The sequence below is a fragment of the Hyla sarda genome, chromosome 7 (assembly GCF_029499605.1).
Source record: "Hyla sarda isolate aHylSar1 chromosome 7, aHylSar1.hap1, whole genome shotgun sequence".
Lineage (NCBI taxonomy): Eukaryota > Metazoa > Chordata > Amphibia > Anura > Hylidae > Hyla > Hyla sarda.
In genome coordinates this window covers 116,289,322-116,306,701 of record NC_079195.1, presented here as the reverse complement: position 1 = coordinate 116,306,701, position 17,380 = coordinate 116,289,322, and the positions used below count along the sequence as shown (strand labels likewise).

The window sequence follows — 17,380 nt, the reverse complement described above, 5'->3', positions numbered from 1 at the left end:
GAGAGAGATCCCCTTGTCACAAGTAGCTCCAGCCAGTGCACCCTCGCGTTCACCCCCTCTCCCAAAATGGGTGTTCGGCGATGAGCCTGCACTCATACAGTATATGCGGGACCACATCCTTCCCCAGCCTGGGAAGTCCCATCCACCAGTACCTACAGCTGAGGCCGGAAGGGCCCGCATCATTGAGAAGTTAAAGGCCCAGCATAGGGAGAGATATGTACCGAAACGCCTCCCTTATGAAGTCTAGGCAGAGCAACAGAGGGACACTAAAAAGCTGGTAGCTATGTACATCCGTATGCTTGACTATCCTCAAGAGGGTGAGCCACCCTTAGAGCACTGACACGCCACAGTGGTCAAATTCAACAGAGCAAGAGGGTTTGGTACCCTCCAGGACTGCCGGCATGGAGGGCCATTCAGCAGGAATACCTGCCTAAAAGATACCACTCCCTAGAGCGAGGGGAGATTGTGGAGTACACCCCAGTCAAGAGCCTGTGGGGGGAATGGGCTGCAGCCATTACTAGGCCCAAAAATCCAACATAGATTCCATTCACCTACTTTCCATCTGATGATTGGGATGAAGATCCCCACGGGATTCGGCCGACAAGGTCTACAGATGGTGAGGAGGAGCAGTACCTGTCCGAGGCGCCCCTGATGGCTCCAAAAAAGATGAAGTCAAGCTCCATCTCATCTTTAACGGAGAATGTGCCCAGGCCTACTCCCCCAGTGGAGGTGAGGCCTACTCAGCGGGCACCAACATATGTGCCTAGGCCTACTCCCCCTGTGGAGGAGGTTTGGCCTCATCTACAGGCACCAAATGATGTGCCGCGGCCTACTCCACCCAAGGAGGTGTGGCTGGACCAACCGGCACCTAAACTTGTTCCTGTGGCCTCAGCTGCCTAGGTCAACGTGGTGGTAAATGTAAACCCCACGATAGCCCAGTCAAGGCTAACCAATGTGACATGGGATACTTATGTCCCTCCTATGCGGGAACCCCAACCCCGTGCTCCAAGATATATGTCCCAGGGACGAAAGCACTCCGACTGGCGGGGTTGGGAAACAAGGAAGAATATCATCTAACTCTATGTTATTTGCTTGTCATTAACTCAGTGGTACACCAATACCTTCATTGTCTTACAGGTTTTTCAGTTTTGTAACCGTTTAAGAGAAATTGCCTGGCAGGACTATGCCAAGAAGTTCACCTGTTAAGCAACGTAACCCCCAAAAGTTTGTGCCCGGGCCCCTGGCCGAGAGACTCCTTGCCTGAGGAGATCCTAGTAAGTTTGTACCCGGCATCCGGCTTAGTCGTGTTTTTATGCCGAACTCTATAATGTAGGGGGACTGTGGAGCCTTACATGACCGTTTATGTAAATGATATGGTAATAATATATATTTGTGCTTAAAAATTTGCACACCAACAGCAGGTAAATATGACCTGTATATCTCAAGTATTATGCTGCTGATATGTAACCCTTGTATGCCAAACAAATGTCTGGTTACAGAAAATATCAAAATTATAAGTGGCGTTATTGTACAGAAGTATAAAATTCCTGTACACAAGTACAAAATTTCTGTACGGAAGAAAAAGAAATATAAATAATAATAAATGCATTCCTTATAGGTGTTATAGTGTTTACTTAAAGGTGCTCTCCCAGCTCCGCTGGGAGTAACAATAAATGTCACTAGCGTCTTATCAAAAACATACCAATCAGATATCAAGACTGACTTCACATTCATAAAATTCAGTGTACACATAACTCAGTACATAAAACTCATTAGTATACATTCAAAGTTCAGTACACATAACCCATAACCTATACTCATAAAAAATAGGTACATAAAAATATCTCACAAATAAACACACCTGGTTACCTCAGGAGAAACTGTATAATTGTAAAGACTGTTTGCACAAGAAGTTAAGTTATTTAAAAATATTTATCCTTCCAGTACTTATTAGCTGCTGAATACTACAGAGGAAATTCTTTGCTTTTTGGAACACAGTGCTCTCTGCTGATATCATGACCACAGTGCTCTCTGTTGACATCTCTGTCCATTTTTGGAACTGTCTAGAGCAGCATATGTTTGCTATGGGGAATTTATTCTACTCTGGACAGTTTGTAAAATGGACAGAGATGTCAGCAGAGAGCACTGTGGTCATAATGTCAGCAGAGAGCACTGTGTTCCAAAAAGAAAATTATTTCCTCTGTGGTATTCAGCAGCTAATAAGTACTAGAATCATTACGATTTTTTAATAGAAGTAATTTACAAATCTGTTTAACTTTCTGGCACCAGTTGATTTAAAAAAAAAAAATCCACCGGATTACCCCTTTAAGGACCAGGGCGTTTTTTTGCACATCTGACCACTATCACTTTAAGCATTAATAACTCTGGGATGCTTTTACTTTTCATTCTGATTCTGAGAATGTTTTTGTGTGACATATTCTACCGTATATACTCGAGAATAAGCCGACCTGAATATAAACCAAGGCCCCTAATTTTACCCCAAAATCCCAGGAAAATTTATTGACTCGAGTATAAGCCTAGGGTGGGAAATACATCATCCTCCCTGTCATCATCCAGACCCCCGTCATTAACACCCTCATCATCATCACCGCCTGTCATCATCCAGACCCTCATCATCATCACCACCACCTGTCATCATCACCCTCGTCATCATCCCCCCTTCATCATCCCCTTGTCATCATCCCACCCCCCCCCCTTCATCATCCCCTTGTCATCATCCCACACCCCCCTTCATCATCCCCTTGTCATCATCCCAAACCCCCCCTTCATCATCCCCTTGTCATCATCCCCTCCCCCTTCATCATCCCCTTGTCATCATCCCACACCCCCCCCTTCATCATCCCCTTGTCATCATCCCACACCCCCCCTTCATCATCACCACATCTCATCAGCCCCCCCCCTTCATCATCACCGCTTGTCAATGTCTGATACAGTGGTCTTCAACCTGCGGACCTCCAGAGGTTTCAAAACTACAAATCCCAGCAAGCCCGGGCAGCCATCAGCTGTCCGGGCTTGCTGGGAGTTGTAGTTTTGAAACCTCTGGAGGTCCGCAGGTTGAAGACCACTGCGGCCTTTGACATCATCCAGCCCCCTCTCACCCCCTTTAGTTCTGTACTCACCTCCGCTCGGCGGGACGTTAGGGTGCGCTGGTCTGGTGCTGCAGGACTGTCCGGTGGGGAGGTCGTCCGGTGGGATAGTGGTTCCGGACTGCCATCTTCACCGGGGGGCCTCTTCTCCGCGCTTCGGGCCCGGAATAGAGGCGTTGCCTTGACGACGACACAGAGGGACGTTGGTAATGAACGTACCTCTGCGTGGTGTTAAGGCTCACTGTACCCCTTGTTACGTGCCTTGAGGGGTGTGGTTTCCAAAATAGTATACCATGTGGGTATTTTGTGCTGTTCTGGCACCATAGGGGCTTTCTAAATGTGACATGCCCCCCAAAAACCATTTCAGCAAAATTTCCTTTCCTAAAGCCAAATATGACTCCTTCACTTCTGAGCATTGTAGTTTGCCCGCAGAGCATTTTACGCCCTAACATGGGGTATTTCCATACTCTGAAGAGATGGGGTTACAAATTTTGGGGGACATTTTCTCCCATTAACCTTTGTAAAAATTGTAAATTTGGGGGAAAAAACTGCACTTTAGTGAAATTTTTTTTTTCATTTACACATCCGACTTTAACGAAAAGTCGTCAAACACCTGTGAGGTGTTCAGGCTCACTGGACCCCTTGTTACGTGCCTTGAGGGGTGTAGTTTCCAAAATAGTATGCTATGTGTTTTTTTTTGCTGTTCTGGCACCATAGGGGCTTCCTAAATGTGACATGCCCCTCAAAAACCATTTCAGAAAAATTCACTCTCCAAAATCCCATTGTTGCTCCATCCCTTCTGTGCCCTTTACTGCGCCCTCCAAACACTTGACATACACATATGCGATATTTCCTTACTCGAGAGAAATTGGGTTACAAATTTTGGGGGGCTTTTTCTCCTATTACCCCTTGTAAAAATTCTAAAACTGGGTCTACAAGAACATGCGATTGTAAAAAATTAAGATTTTGAATTTTCTCCTTCACTTTGCTGCTATTCCTGTGAAACACCTAAAGGGTTAACAAACTTTCTGAATGTCATTTTGAATACTTTGAGGGGTGCAGTTTTTATAAAGGGGTCATTTATGGGGTATTTCTAAACTGAACTGGTCCCTGAAAAAGTCTGATTTAGAAAATGTTGTGAACAATTGGAAAATTGCTGCTGAACTTTGAAGCCCTCTGATGTCGTCCAAAAGTAAAAACATGTCAACATTATGATGTAAATATAAAGTAGACATATTGTATTTGTGAATTAATATATCATTTATTTGGAATGTCTGTTTTCCTTACAAGCAGAGAGCTTCAAAGTTAAAAAAAAATGCAAAATTTTAAATTTTTTCATCAAATGTTGGAATTTTTCACTAAGAAATGATGCAAGTATCGACAAAAAAATTACCACTAACATGAAGTAGAATTTGTCACAAAAAAACAATCTTGGAATCAGAATGAAAAGTAAAAGCATCCCAGAGTTATTAATGCCTAAAGTGACAGTGGTCAGAATTGCAAAAAATGCTCCCGTCCCTAGGGTTATAATGGTCTCCGTCCCCAAGGAGTTAATGAAAATTCTTCAAACACTTGTGGGGTGTTAAGGCTCACTATACCCCTTGTTACATTCCGTGAGGGCTGTAGTTTCCAAAATGGGGTCACATGTGGGTATTTATTGTTTTGCGTTTATGTCAAAACCACTGTAAAATCAGCCACCCCTGTGTAAATCACCAATTTAGGCCTCAAATGTAAATGGCGCTCTAACTCATGAGCCTTGTTGTGCACCCGCAGAGCATTTTACGCCCACATATAGGGTATTTCCGTAATCAGGAGAAATTGCTTTACAAATTTTGGGGACCTTTTTTTCCCATTTACCGCTTGTGAAAATAAATAGTATGGGGCAACACCAGCATGTTAGTGTAAAATGTTTTATTTTTTTACACTAACAGGCTGGTGTAGCCCCCAGCTTTTTCTTTTCATAAGGGGTAAAAGGAGAAAAAGCCCCTCAAAATTTGTAGCACAAATTTCTCCCGAGTACGGAAATACCACATATGTGGCCCTAAACTGTTTCCTTGAAATACGACAGGACTCTGGAGTGAGAGAGTGCCATGCGCATTTGAGGACTAAATTAGGGATTGCATAGGGGTGGATATAGGGGTATTCTATGCCAATGATTCCCAAACAGGGTGCCTCCAGCTGTTGCTAAACTCCCAGCATGCCTGGACAGTCAGTGGCTGTCCGGAAATGCTGGGAGTTGTTGTTTTGCAACAGCTGGAGGTTCCGTTTTGGAAACACTGCCATACGATACGTTTTTTATTTTTATTGGGGGGGTGGGGGAGACAGTGTAAGGGGGTGTAAATGTAGTGTTTTACCCTTAATTATGTAGTGTAGTGTTTTTAGGGTAAATTCGCACTGGTGGGTTATGGTAAGATTCCCGCTAGGAGTGTGCTGCGACGAAAAATTTGCCACAGCTCAAACTTGAAGCAGGAAACTCACTGTAAACCCGTCCGTGTGAATGTACATTCACATGGGGGGGGGGGGGGGGGGGGGGGGCAAACCTCCAGCTGTTTCAAAACTACAACTCCCAGCATGTACTGACAGACAATGCATAATGATCTCCAAACTGTGGCCCTCCAGATGTTGCAAAACTACAAATCTCAGCAGGCCCAGACAGCAAACTGCTGTGTGGGCATGCGAGGAGTTGTAGTTTTGCAAGATCTAGAGGGCCACAGTTTAGAGATCACTGCACAGTGATCTCCAAACTGTGACCCTCCAGCTGTTGCAAAGCTACAAATCCCAGCATGCCCAAACAGCTGTCTGGGCATGCTGGGAGTCGTAGTTTTGCAACATCTGGAGGGCTACAGTTTAGAGACCACTGTATAGTGGTCTCAAACTTTAGCCCTCCAGATGTTGCTAGGCAACTCACCGACTTCTGTATGATCCAGGGAGCCGTATCGCCGTCCTCTTCTGCCACCGATCACTGCTGCTGCCGATGGGTCCTCGTCGATTTCCCCGTTCTGCCCGGCCTATTGTGGGTAGGCAGAAGGGGGAAACCAAAAGTTAACCCTCCACCCCCCGATCTGCTATTGGTCGTCGCTTCCAGACGGCCAATAGCAGGGTTAGGAACAGTGGTACCCCTGCCACCTCACTCCTATCCCTTCAGGGGGATCGTGGGTGTCTTGGACAAGCCCGATCCCCCTTATTTTCTGGGTCACCGGAGACCCATATGACCAGGGTAGCCGCAAATCGCCGGTGTGAATTCAAATTCACCAGCCTTTTGTGACGATCGCCGACATGGGGTGGTCTCAGGACCCCCCTGGGCATTTGCATGGGGTGTTTGCTGATAGATATCAGCAATCACCCTGGTCCGGGCGCACAGGTACGCCCTTGGTCCTTAAGTACCAGGGAGCAAGGGCGTACCTGTACGCCCTTTGTCCCCAAGAGGTTAACCTGTTAAGGATGTAGGGTGTACCTGTACACCCTAAGCCCGATCCCGGTGTTTAAAACGGTGTCACGCCTGTGCTAACAGCTTGTGGCACCGATCGTTGTGCCATGCGCTATTAACCCTTCAGACGCGGCGATCAAAGTTGACTACCGTGTCTGAAAGTGAAAGTAAACGCATCCCGGTAGCTCAGTCGGGCTGATCGGGACATCACGATAAAATCGCAATGTCCCGATCAGCTAGGACGCGAGCAGAGACCCACTTACCTTGTTCCATCACGTCCGATCTGGGTTTGATTGGTCCAAGCCTGAGCTACAGGCTTCAGCAATCGAGCCCCTATCTCGCTGATCCATGCAAAGCTATGGCTTTGCAGGGATCAGAGTAAAAGATCAGTGTGTGCAGTGCTATAGCTCCCTATGGGAGCTATAGCACTGCAAAAAAAAGTGAAAAAAAAAATGTTAACAAAGGTCATTTAACCCCTTCCCTAATAAAAGTTTGAATCACCCCCCTTTTCCCATAAAAAAAAACCTGTGTAAATAAACATATGTGGTTTCGCCGCGTGTGGAAATGTATTGTTAATTAAACCGCACGGCCAATTGCGTACGCGCCAAAAAATTCCAAAATCCAACATAACGTATTTTGGTCATTTTTTTATATAATGAAAAAATGAATAAAAAGCAATCAAAAAGTCTGATCAATACAAAAATGGTACCGATACAAACTCCAGAAAAGGGCGCAAAAAATGTGCCCTCATACCGGCCCGTACACAGAAAAATGATTTTTAGAAGGTGATGAGGAAAAAAAGAAAATGCAAAAACGGAAAATGCCGCACCATGAATATCCGTACTCTGGAGGCATTTTTGTTTAATTTTGAGCCTGCATTTTGTGTCGTTGGTGGGCGGAGTCTTGCGTCACTGCTCTGAGGCCAGAGTTTCCATCAGGAAGGAAGACAGCGCAGCACCAACAGGCACATAAACAATAGTGAAGCCACAAAAAAAAAAAACGGCTTAGTACGTTACCCACCCCAAAATGTGCATGAAGCTGTATTACTATGGATGTTTCTTTTTTTTTTTTTTTTTTAAGGAAAAATTTTAGTGCCACATATGGGTTATTTACTTAGTTTGTAAATATTCTTACACAATTATTTTGTGCCTTATTCTATTTTAACACAACATTAATTTTAAAATTCAGTGGGTACACCAGCATGTACGTGTCCTAAAACTAACAAGGTGTGTATTTTCAACCTTAAAATGAGAGTTGTTAGTTATATAATTAACTTTTTCTATAATTAACATTAAATGTAGTAGCTTTGTTTCATGATGCAGAACAAGAACAGTTGTTAACCCCTTAAGGACGCAGGGTTTTTCAGCTTTTGCATTTTCGTTTTTTCCTCCATACCTTTTAAAAATCATAACCCTTTCAATTTTCCACCTAATAATCCATATTATGGCTTATTTTTTGCATCGCCAATTCTACTTTGCAGTGACATTAGTCATTTTACCCAAAAAACCACGGCGAAAAAAAAATCATTGTGCGACAAAATCGAAGAAAAAACGCCATTTTGTAACTTTTGGGGGCTTCCGTTTCTAGGCAGTGCATATTTCGGCAAAAATTACACCTTATCATTATTCTGTAGGTCCATACGGTTAAAATGGTACTCTACTTATATAGGTTTGATTTTGTCGTACTTCTGGAAAAAATCATAACTACATGCAGGAAAATGTATATGTTTAAAATTGTCATCTTCTGACCCCTATAACTTGATCTGAAAGTGATCTGAAGTTTTCATTGGTACCATTTTTGTTTTGATCTGACTTTTTGATCACTTTTTATTCATTTTTTACTGGTACAAAAAGTGACCGAAAATACGCTTTTTGGACTTTGGATTTTTTTTGCGCGTACGCCATTGACCGTAAGGTTTAATTAACGATATATTTTTATAGTTCGGACATTTACGCACGCGGCGATACCACATATGTTTATTTTTATTTACATTGTTTTATTTTTTAATGGGAAAAGGGGGGTGATTCAAACTTTTATTAGGGAGGGGGTTAAATGATCTTCATTAACACTTTTTTTTTGCAGTGTTATAGGTCCCATAGGGCCTATATCACTGCACACACTGATCTTTTACACAGATCACTGGCGTGTCTTAACATGCTTGTGATCAGTGTTATCGGTGCTTGACTGCTCCTGCCTGGATCTCAGGCACGGAGCAGTCATTCGCCGATTGGACACCAAGGAGGCAGGTAAGGTCCCTCCCGGTGTCCTGTAAGCTGTTCGGGACGCTGCGATTTCACCGCGGTGGTCCCGAACAACCCGACTGAGCAGCCGGGATAGTTTCACTTTCGCTTCAGACGCGGCGGTCAGCTTTGATCGCTGCGTCTGAAGGGTTAATATAGGGCATCACCGTGATAGGTGATGTCCTGTATTAGCCGCGGGTCCCTGCCGTTGATGGCCGCTGGGACCAACCCGATATGACACGGGGTCACCGGGGGGCGGCGGAGGACGTAAATATACGTCCTTCGTCGTTAAGGAGTTAAAGTGGGTGTTAATGTCCTTTTCTGTGGACGTATGCACTTTCTGTAAGCCAGGTTGGACCTGGAATACATATGCGACATTCAAATATGACTTTTTTTCTTCATAAAAGGCGACTATCGCATATGATAAATACATGACCACTGCAAAGTAAAAAAAAAATAATAATTACTATATGTGAGCAGAAATTTGCTTTGGAATAAGCAAAAATCAAAAAGTCGCAGTATGTATAGAAAAGTCGCACGTGTGCAAATACGTGCGACTTTTTTACGCAAAAGAAATCTACTATGGACCTTGATAAATCTCCTTCTATGAGATTATGAGACTACTACCCTCATCATACTCCTCTCATAGTAACCACACTGTACTGGAAGATGAATCTGCACTTAGTGTACATGTATGAGGCAAATGTGGGGAACTACTTCCAACACATACAACTTACATATGCTATATACATTACCTCTAGACTGCCATTGTATAAAGCACATACCAAGCGGTATTCTTCTGCTTCACCCTGCTGCATAGGAGAGCATACTGTACGTCTCTACCCAGTGAAACAATGTATACTAAGCCTCGACGGTATGGCCAAATATGTGTATCGCGGTATTTTTGTAACTTATGACGGTTCCCCGGTATATAATGCTGTCCCCCCCCCCAAATTAAATATTAGCCCAGCGCTGCGCTGTCCCCATCGGGGTACTACTCACATCACCCTGCAAGCGCTGCCTCTTCGTCCTCCTGTTTGTTGCGGCCGCCGGCGCTGACACTCTATACTGTATCCCTATGCCCGGGCTGCAAAAGGTAAACAAAAATAAACTTTAACGCATGTTCCCACGTTGGCCTTACGCTGGGGACATGAACGTCGGACAGCCATCAGCCTATCACCAGCCGCAGCAATGTTCCGTCTCGGCTGGTGATAGGTTGAGCCCACTGTCATGTAAGAAGCCGGCTTATTACATGACAGTGCACTCAACCTGACACCGGCCGAGGCGGAACATTGCTGCGGCTGGTGATAGGCTGATGGCTGTCCGACGTTCCATTCCCTAGTAAGCTGGTCTGGACTGACGGGGAAGGTGAGTTAAAGTTTATTTTGTTTACCTTTTGCAGCCCGGTCATAGGGATACAGTATAGAGCAGTGGTCTTCAACCTGCGGACGGCTGTCCGGGCATGCTGGGAGTTGTAGTTTTGCAACATCTGGAGGTTGAAGACCACTGGTATAGAGTGTCAGCGCCGGTGGACGCAACAAACAGGAGGACAAGGAGGGCAGGTGACATATGTGAGTAGTACCTCGATGGGGACAGGGGGGGGGGGGGCAGAACAGCACTCACGGGTCACATATGATTAGTTTCCCGATGTGGGGACAACGCTTGGCTGATAATTCATTCATTCCTGAGGGAGAGGGTCCAAACCGGTATTGCGGTATGGGTTAAAGTTAATATCGTGCAGCACAAAAATTTCAGTATTCGGTATGAACCGATATACCGCCCAGCCCTAATGTATACTCCATGGGGGGAGATTTATCAAAACCTGTGCAGAGGAAAAGTTGTCCAGTTGCCCATAGCAACCAATCAGATCGCTTCTTTCATTTTTAGGAAGGCCTGTAAGAAATGAAAGAAACAATCTGATTGGTTGCTATGGGCAACTGGACAACTTTTCCTCTGCACAGGTTTTGATAAATTTCCCTCATGTACATATGTACAATATATAGTCCATTAAAATCAAATTGTATGTGTGTGTACATATATATCTTTATGTTTAATCTGTATATTTGTGTTTCTGTGTGTATATATATATATATATATATATATATATCTATAATGTACAGTCTCTTTGTGTTGTGTACTGCTTACAGATTTGTATCCCTGTAAACACTGACTCACATCATAAGATCTATTAAATCTATTAAATATACGGGTTTGTATCAATTAGTATGGAAATCTTTAACAATTTAAGGGTTAAAGCTTCAGCAGTTGTCGAGCGTGATATTTTAGAGCAGAAGAGGCGGAAACCCCCAAGTGACAGCTGATTGGTTAGTTGTGATCGGACAAGTGAGGGAGCGCTGTGATTGGCCAGAGGCGGGTCAGGAGCTGTAGGCTGTTCACAGACGTGTAGTCTATGCCCTACAGTTACCTCTAGCTGACGAGTTCACAGGTTTACACACAATGCTGCTGTCTATTGGTCAGGCCATCTTGGCGTGTTTCCTGGCAGCCAGTGACTCCTTTCAGGCCTCTTTGCACAGAAAAAGTGTGGGACGTGTTCAATAACAGTTGTCTGTAATGTAAGAAATATGTGTAACCACCACAGACGCCCTGCAACACATTGCTAACAAATCTGATGCAAGGTGTGAAATGTGTCTCTAGAAGCAGCCTCCTGTCCTTCCATATAGCTGTATGACTAGTAGAAATGAGCTCAGGTGCTCTGCTCAGCAGGAGAAAAATGGCGCAAGTGTGTCAAAGTGCAGCAAGTAAGCACATATCTGCTAATCTATGCTGTAAAAGGAATGTCTGTCTGTGTGTCCTCTATAGGCATCACCATTTGACCCAAATTTGGCACATAGGTAGATCCGTGTCTTGTAAGGCTATGTTCACACTTCCGGAATGTCCGCATGGATAATCTCCATGCAGACATTCCAGAGACTGCGGGCGCCGGCATATCATGTCATGGACGCCGTTCGTTCGAAGACCACAAGAACAATAAACAGGTTCGTTCTTTTTGCGGACACGGAGCAGAAGAATCCCGTTGAATTAAATGGGACTCTGCTCCCCCCGGAACCTCCGATAGAATTCTAATGCGGAATTCTGCAATGAAATCCGGACTTATGCAGCACTTCCTCACTGTTGTTTAATTTTCAGTCATTATCACCAGATCGTATCCAGAGGATATACAGTGGTCCCACAAGTTACAATATTAATTGGTTCCGGGACGACCATTGTATGTAGAAACCATTGTATGTTGAGACCAGAACTCTATGGAAATCTGTTAATTGGTTCTAAAGGCACCAAAATGTCATCCAAAAATAGGAAAAAGTGAGAATTAAATAAAAATAAGTAGATCACTAATATAGATAAAGCAAATCCTTACATATAAAAGTAAGAAAGATCTGCTGGGAACTGTAAATCACTGTCTATGTCAGTGTTTCCCAAGCAGGGAGCCTCCAGCTGTTGCAAAACTACAACTCCCAGCATGCCCGGACAGCCAAAGGCTGTCCGGGCATGCTGGGAATTGTAGTTTTGCAACAGCTGGGGGCACCCTGTTTAGGAAGCACTGGTCTATGTAGAGGACAGGAGCTTCTTCGGGGTCCTGTACAGTACACAGTGTCCTAAAAAGTAACATGGAGTCTCCCTCACCTGGTGTCCAAAAGAGCAGCTAATCCTGGCATGGGTAAAAAGTACAGAACATGTAATACCTCCCTGTACTTTAGTGGGCACTACCAGACACCAGGCAGTGCATACGCTTCAGTAATACAGGAGTTTTACCAGTGAATGCCCATTCTGATTGGTCAGTTCATTGACATGTTTCACAGATCTGGACTGTCCGTAGCATTGTATGTTGAGTCTGGTTTCAACTTACAATGGTCCAGAAAAGACCATTGTATGTTGAAACTATTGTATGTTGAGGCCATTGTAAGTTGAGCAATCACTGTATACGTTGTATTCAAAGCTTCTCATTTGCTGATTTCTTTTTAGTTTTTATGTTACATGCACTTTACTAGATAATCTGAGATGCAAAGCTACAGAGGAGCGGTTTCCCATAGAAACCAATCAGATGCCCACTTTCATTTTCATAAGAATTGGAATCTGGTTGCTAGGGGCAACTGCTCTTAGACTCTTCTAATGCCATATCCTACCAGTTTAAAGGGGTACTCCGATGAAAACTTTTTTTCTTTTAAATCAACTGGTGGCAGAAAGTTAAACATATTTGTAAATTACTTCTATTAAAAAATCTTAATACTTCCAGTACTTATTAGCTGCTGAATGCTACAGAGGAAATTCCTTTCTTTTTGGAACACTGATGACATCACGAGCACAGTGCTCTCTGCTGACATCTCTGTTCATTTTAGCAACCATGCATAGCAGATGTATGCTAAGGGTAGCATGGTGGCTCAGTGGTTAGCACTGCTGCCTTGCAGTGCTGGGGACTTGGGTTCAAATCCCACTAAGGACAACAATAAATAAAGCGTTGTTATTATTATAATAACGTCAGCAGAGAGCACTGTGCTCGTGATGTCATCAGAGAGCATTCCAAAAAGAAAAGAATTTCCTCTGTAGTATTCAGCAGCTAATAAGTACAGGAAGGATTAAGATTTTTTAATAGAAGTAATTTACAAATATGTTTAACATTCTGCTACCAGTTGATTTAAAAGAAAAAAGGTTTTCACCGGAGTACCCCTTTAATGCATAGGTATCTAGGAGGTTAAAAATAAAATATACTGTGCTGGGGAAATTTATCATTTACGGTCTACTCTCCGTGCAGGTTTAGGACGCAATTGTTGCAGTGATTTTGACGTGCATGTGACTCACAAACTCATCAAATGTTGTACAGCAATTGATAAAAAGTTTGTCGCACGGCCACATCACCTCAGCATGGTGCCAGATGCTTTTGTAGGGCTGGTTGGAGTCAGTCTGAGTTTGTGTGGAAATGAGCTCATGTGTGACAAATTTGCAACTTTTTTCAAAAAGTCGCACTTGATTAATCAGCAACCACTGCAAAAACTCTTCTAAGGGTCTATTCACACGTACAGGATTTGAAGCGCAGGATTTGAAGCTGTGTTCAGTCATTCAGTTTACATTGAAATCTGCAGCAGAAAATCCTGTGCATAAAATCTGCGCAGAATACTGTACATGTGAAAAGACCATAAAGCAGTAAAAGTTTGTGGAAAAGTTGCACGGAAAGAGCTGCAACATTTTGGGGGAGATTTATCAAAACCTGTGCAGAGGAAGATTGGTGCAGTTGCTCATAGCAACCAATCAGATTGCTTCTTTCATTTTTCACAGAAGCAATCTGATTGGATGCAACTGCACCACTCTTCCTCTACACAGGTTTTGATAAATCTCCCCCTTTATAAATTTAGACCTAGGGTCCCACGTAGCGCTTACCCAGCTTATTTCACGCTGCACAGCTGGAAAAACACTGCACATTTGGCGTTGAGCATACACACACCTACCTGGCAGCAGCCTTGTGTTTTCAGTGAGGGTTGGAGATGGGGCTGCACTTCACAGTCACGCCCAGTGTGTATGCTCAATGGAGAATACGCAGCGTATTGTTTGCTGCACAGCAGATTTTGCTGAGTGTGAAACAGGCCGTGTAAGCTCTACATGGGACCATAGCCTACCTTAAAAAAAACAGGGTAATTCCATTCCCACCGATGTAACTGCTGGGGTACATGGGGCTTCTAGGGATTTCCATGTTAAAGGAGTATTCCAGCTTTTATACGTCTTATCCCCTATCCAAAGGATAGGGCATAAGATGTATGATCGCAGGGGTCCCTCCGCTTGGACCCCCACAATCTTGGTGCAGCCCCCAGCATTCTGTGCTGGCCGCTGCCACCGAAACGCAACATCACAGCCATGCCCCCTCCATTCATGCCTATGGGAGGGGGCATTTGTCTGCAAAAATGTCCAGCAGAAATAAATTCTGCTCATGCTTGTTTTTCTTAGTTTGCACTGGGCATGTGCCAATACAAGTCAAGGCAGACGGTGTGCCCAGCCTTCTCTAGCACCAGAAGTAAAGACTCAAAAATTGCAGTAAAATCTCATTGTGCTTCTTTGGTTTTGACAATTTTTTTCTGAATTCAACCACAGATTTTACCCTTTGAATTACAACATATAAAATGTATGGCCAGAACCGCAACAAGATTTTTCCCCCAAGCTGGTAAAGAGGATTTTTGTTAAGTCCTACTCCATTGTGTGGAATGAATTTTGACATGCAAATTTTCTACATTGGCAGGAGTGATGGCCAATTTCATTTCTCGCCTCAGCCAGCAGAATGAGTAGACCAGTGACTGTACCCACAAAGGCTTAAAGTATGGGGTACCCGCAGAAAAAAGGCATGTGCTTACCTTTATACTAATGCGATACTTAATCCCCTTGTGCCATTATTCTCCCCTCCATCTTAATCCCCTCTTGCCATTATTCTCCCCTCCCTCTGATCCCCTTTTGCCATTTCCCCCCCTCCATCTTATTCCACTTGTACCATTATTATCCGATATGACAAAAGGGAATCAGAGGGAGGGGGGAATGATAGCACAAGGGGATTAAGATGGAGGAGGGAATAATGGCACAAGGGGATTAAGATGGAGGGGAGAATAATGGCACGAGGGGATAAAGATGGAGGGGGAATAATGGCACAAGGGGATTAAGATGGAGGGGGGAATAATAGCACAAAGGGATTAAGATGGAGGAGGAATAATAACAAGGGGATTAAAAGAGGGGGAAAAATGGCACACGGGGATTAAGATAGAGGGGGAATGATAGCACAAGGGGATTAAAATGGGGGGGGGGAATAATGGCACAAGGGGATTAAGATGAAGGGGGGAATAATAACACAAGGGGATTAAGATGGAGGAGGAACAATAACACAAGGGGATTAAGATGGAGGAGGAATAATAACACAAGGGGATAAAGATAGAGGGGGAATAATAGCACAAGGGGATGAAAATGGAGGAGGAATAATAGCACAAGGGGATTAAAATGTAGAGGGAATAATGGCACAAGGGGATTAAATTAGAGGGGGAATAATAGCACAATGGGATTAAAATGGAGGGGGATTAAGATGGAGGAGGAATAATAGCACAAGGGGATTAAAATGGAGGGGGGAATAATAACACAAGGGGATTAAGATGTAGGGGGAATAATGGCACAAGGGGATTAAAAAAGAGGGGGAATAGCACAATGGGATTAAAATGGAGGGGGAATAATGGCACAAGGGGATTAAGATAGAGGGGGAATAATAGCACAATGGGATTAAAATGGAGGGGGGATAATGGCACCAGGGGATTAAGATAGATGGGGAATAATGGCACAAGGGGATTAAAATGGAGGGGGGGGGGGGTGATGGCACAAGGGGATTAAGATAGAGGGGGAATAATAGCACAAGGGGATTAAGATGGAGGGGGAATAATGGCACAAGGGAATTAAGATAGAGGGGGAATAATAGCACAAGGGGATTCAGATGGAGGGGGGATAATCAACCCCCCCTCCATATTAATCCCCTTGTGCCAATATTCCCCCTCCATCATAATCCCCTTGTGCTATTACTATCGGATATGGCAAACAAGGATCAGAGGGAGGGGGAAATAATGGCACGAGGGAATTAAAATGGAGCGGGGCGGGGGGGGGGAGATAATCATCACCTCCCCTCCATGTTAATCCCCTTGTGCCATCATACCCCCCTCCCTCTGATCCCACCCCCCATCTTGATGCCTTGTGCTATTGTTTCTCCCCATCCCCTCATCCTGATCCCCCCTTCATCTTAATGCCTTGTGCTATTATTTCCCCCCCCCCCCCCCCCCTTCCTCCGACCCTCCTGGGCTAATATATATATTTACACATACAAAAACCCTCCCTCCGGCCCATACACTTATTTTTCACTTGTTTTTTTTTTTTTTTTTTACTTTACCCGGCCTGCTCATGTATGCAGTGTGTCCCGTTCTACGTCCTCCTGCACTGTGCGTCACCTCCGTGCAATATCAGGGGAGGTCACACGTCTCCCTGGCAACCACTTAGCTCCCTCACAGTAGCCATGGCCGCAGCATGGCCGGTATTTGTCAGCCCATTGGCATACCTCCGCTCAACCTGTGGTGTACCCCAAGGCTTACGCATACCACCATTTGAGAACCCCTGGACTAGATTCACCCCTAATTTTATATACTAGAAGTTGAAGCAAATCTGACAGAAGAGAACAGTAAGTAACTTGTACCATAATTTCCCCAAGATGGTGCACATCAGCAGTTGAATACAATGCAACTACTGAACTACACCAGCTATTTCTGTACATAGTGTCCTTTGGTGCACATAGTGAACTACACCAGCTAATACTGTACATAGTGCGGGAGATTTATCAAGACCTGTCCAGAGGAAAAGTTGTCCAGTTGCCCATAGCAACCAATCAGATCGCTTCTCTCATTTTTTAGAGGCCTTGTTAAAAATGAAAGAAACAATCTGATTGGTTGCTATGGGCAACTTTTCCTTTGGACAGGTTTTGATAAATCTCCCCCAGTGTCCTTTGGTGCACATAGTGAACTACACCAGATATTACATAGTTTCTTTTGGCAAATTGAAAGTCATGCTTATTTATTTTTGACAAATATGAA

At 44.1% G+C, this 17,380-nt stretch overlaps 1 protein-coding gene across 14 annotated transcripts in view; it reads right to left on the bottom strand.

The window, feature by feature from the left end:
- The window catches only part of LOC130282350 (serine/arginine repetitive matrix protein 4-like), a 37,473-nt gene extending 20,365 nt beyond the window's left edge, over positions 1–17,108 (bottom strand). For 10 of the 14 annotated variants that reach the window (XR_008846348.1, XR_008846350.1, XR_008846347.1 and 7 more), the window contains exon 1: positions 9,530–9,695. Coding sequence is in view for 7 of the 14 variants with exons in the window: in XM_056530508.1 (XP_056386483.1) it covers positions 9,530–9,592 (63 nt within the window). In the remaining 7 variants the exon portion in view is untranslated. Of the gene's footprint in view, positions 1–9,529; positions 9,696–11,199; positions 11,523–16,686; positions 16,743–16,986 lie in introns of those variants that run through there. The other 4 variants (XR_008846349.1, XR_008846352.1, XM_056530512.1 and 1 more) reach the window with 3 other exon arrangements.
- Between the last annotated feature and the right edge of the window lie 272 nt (positions 17,109–17,380).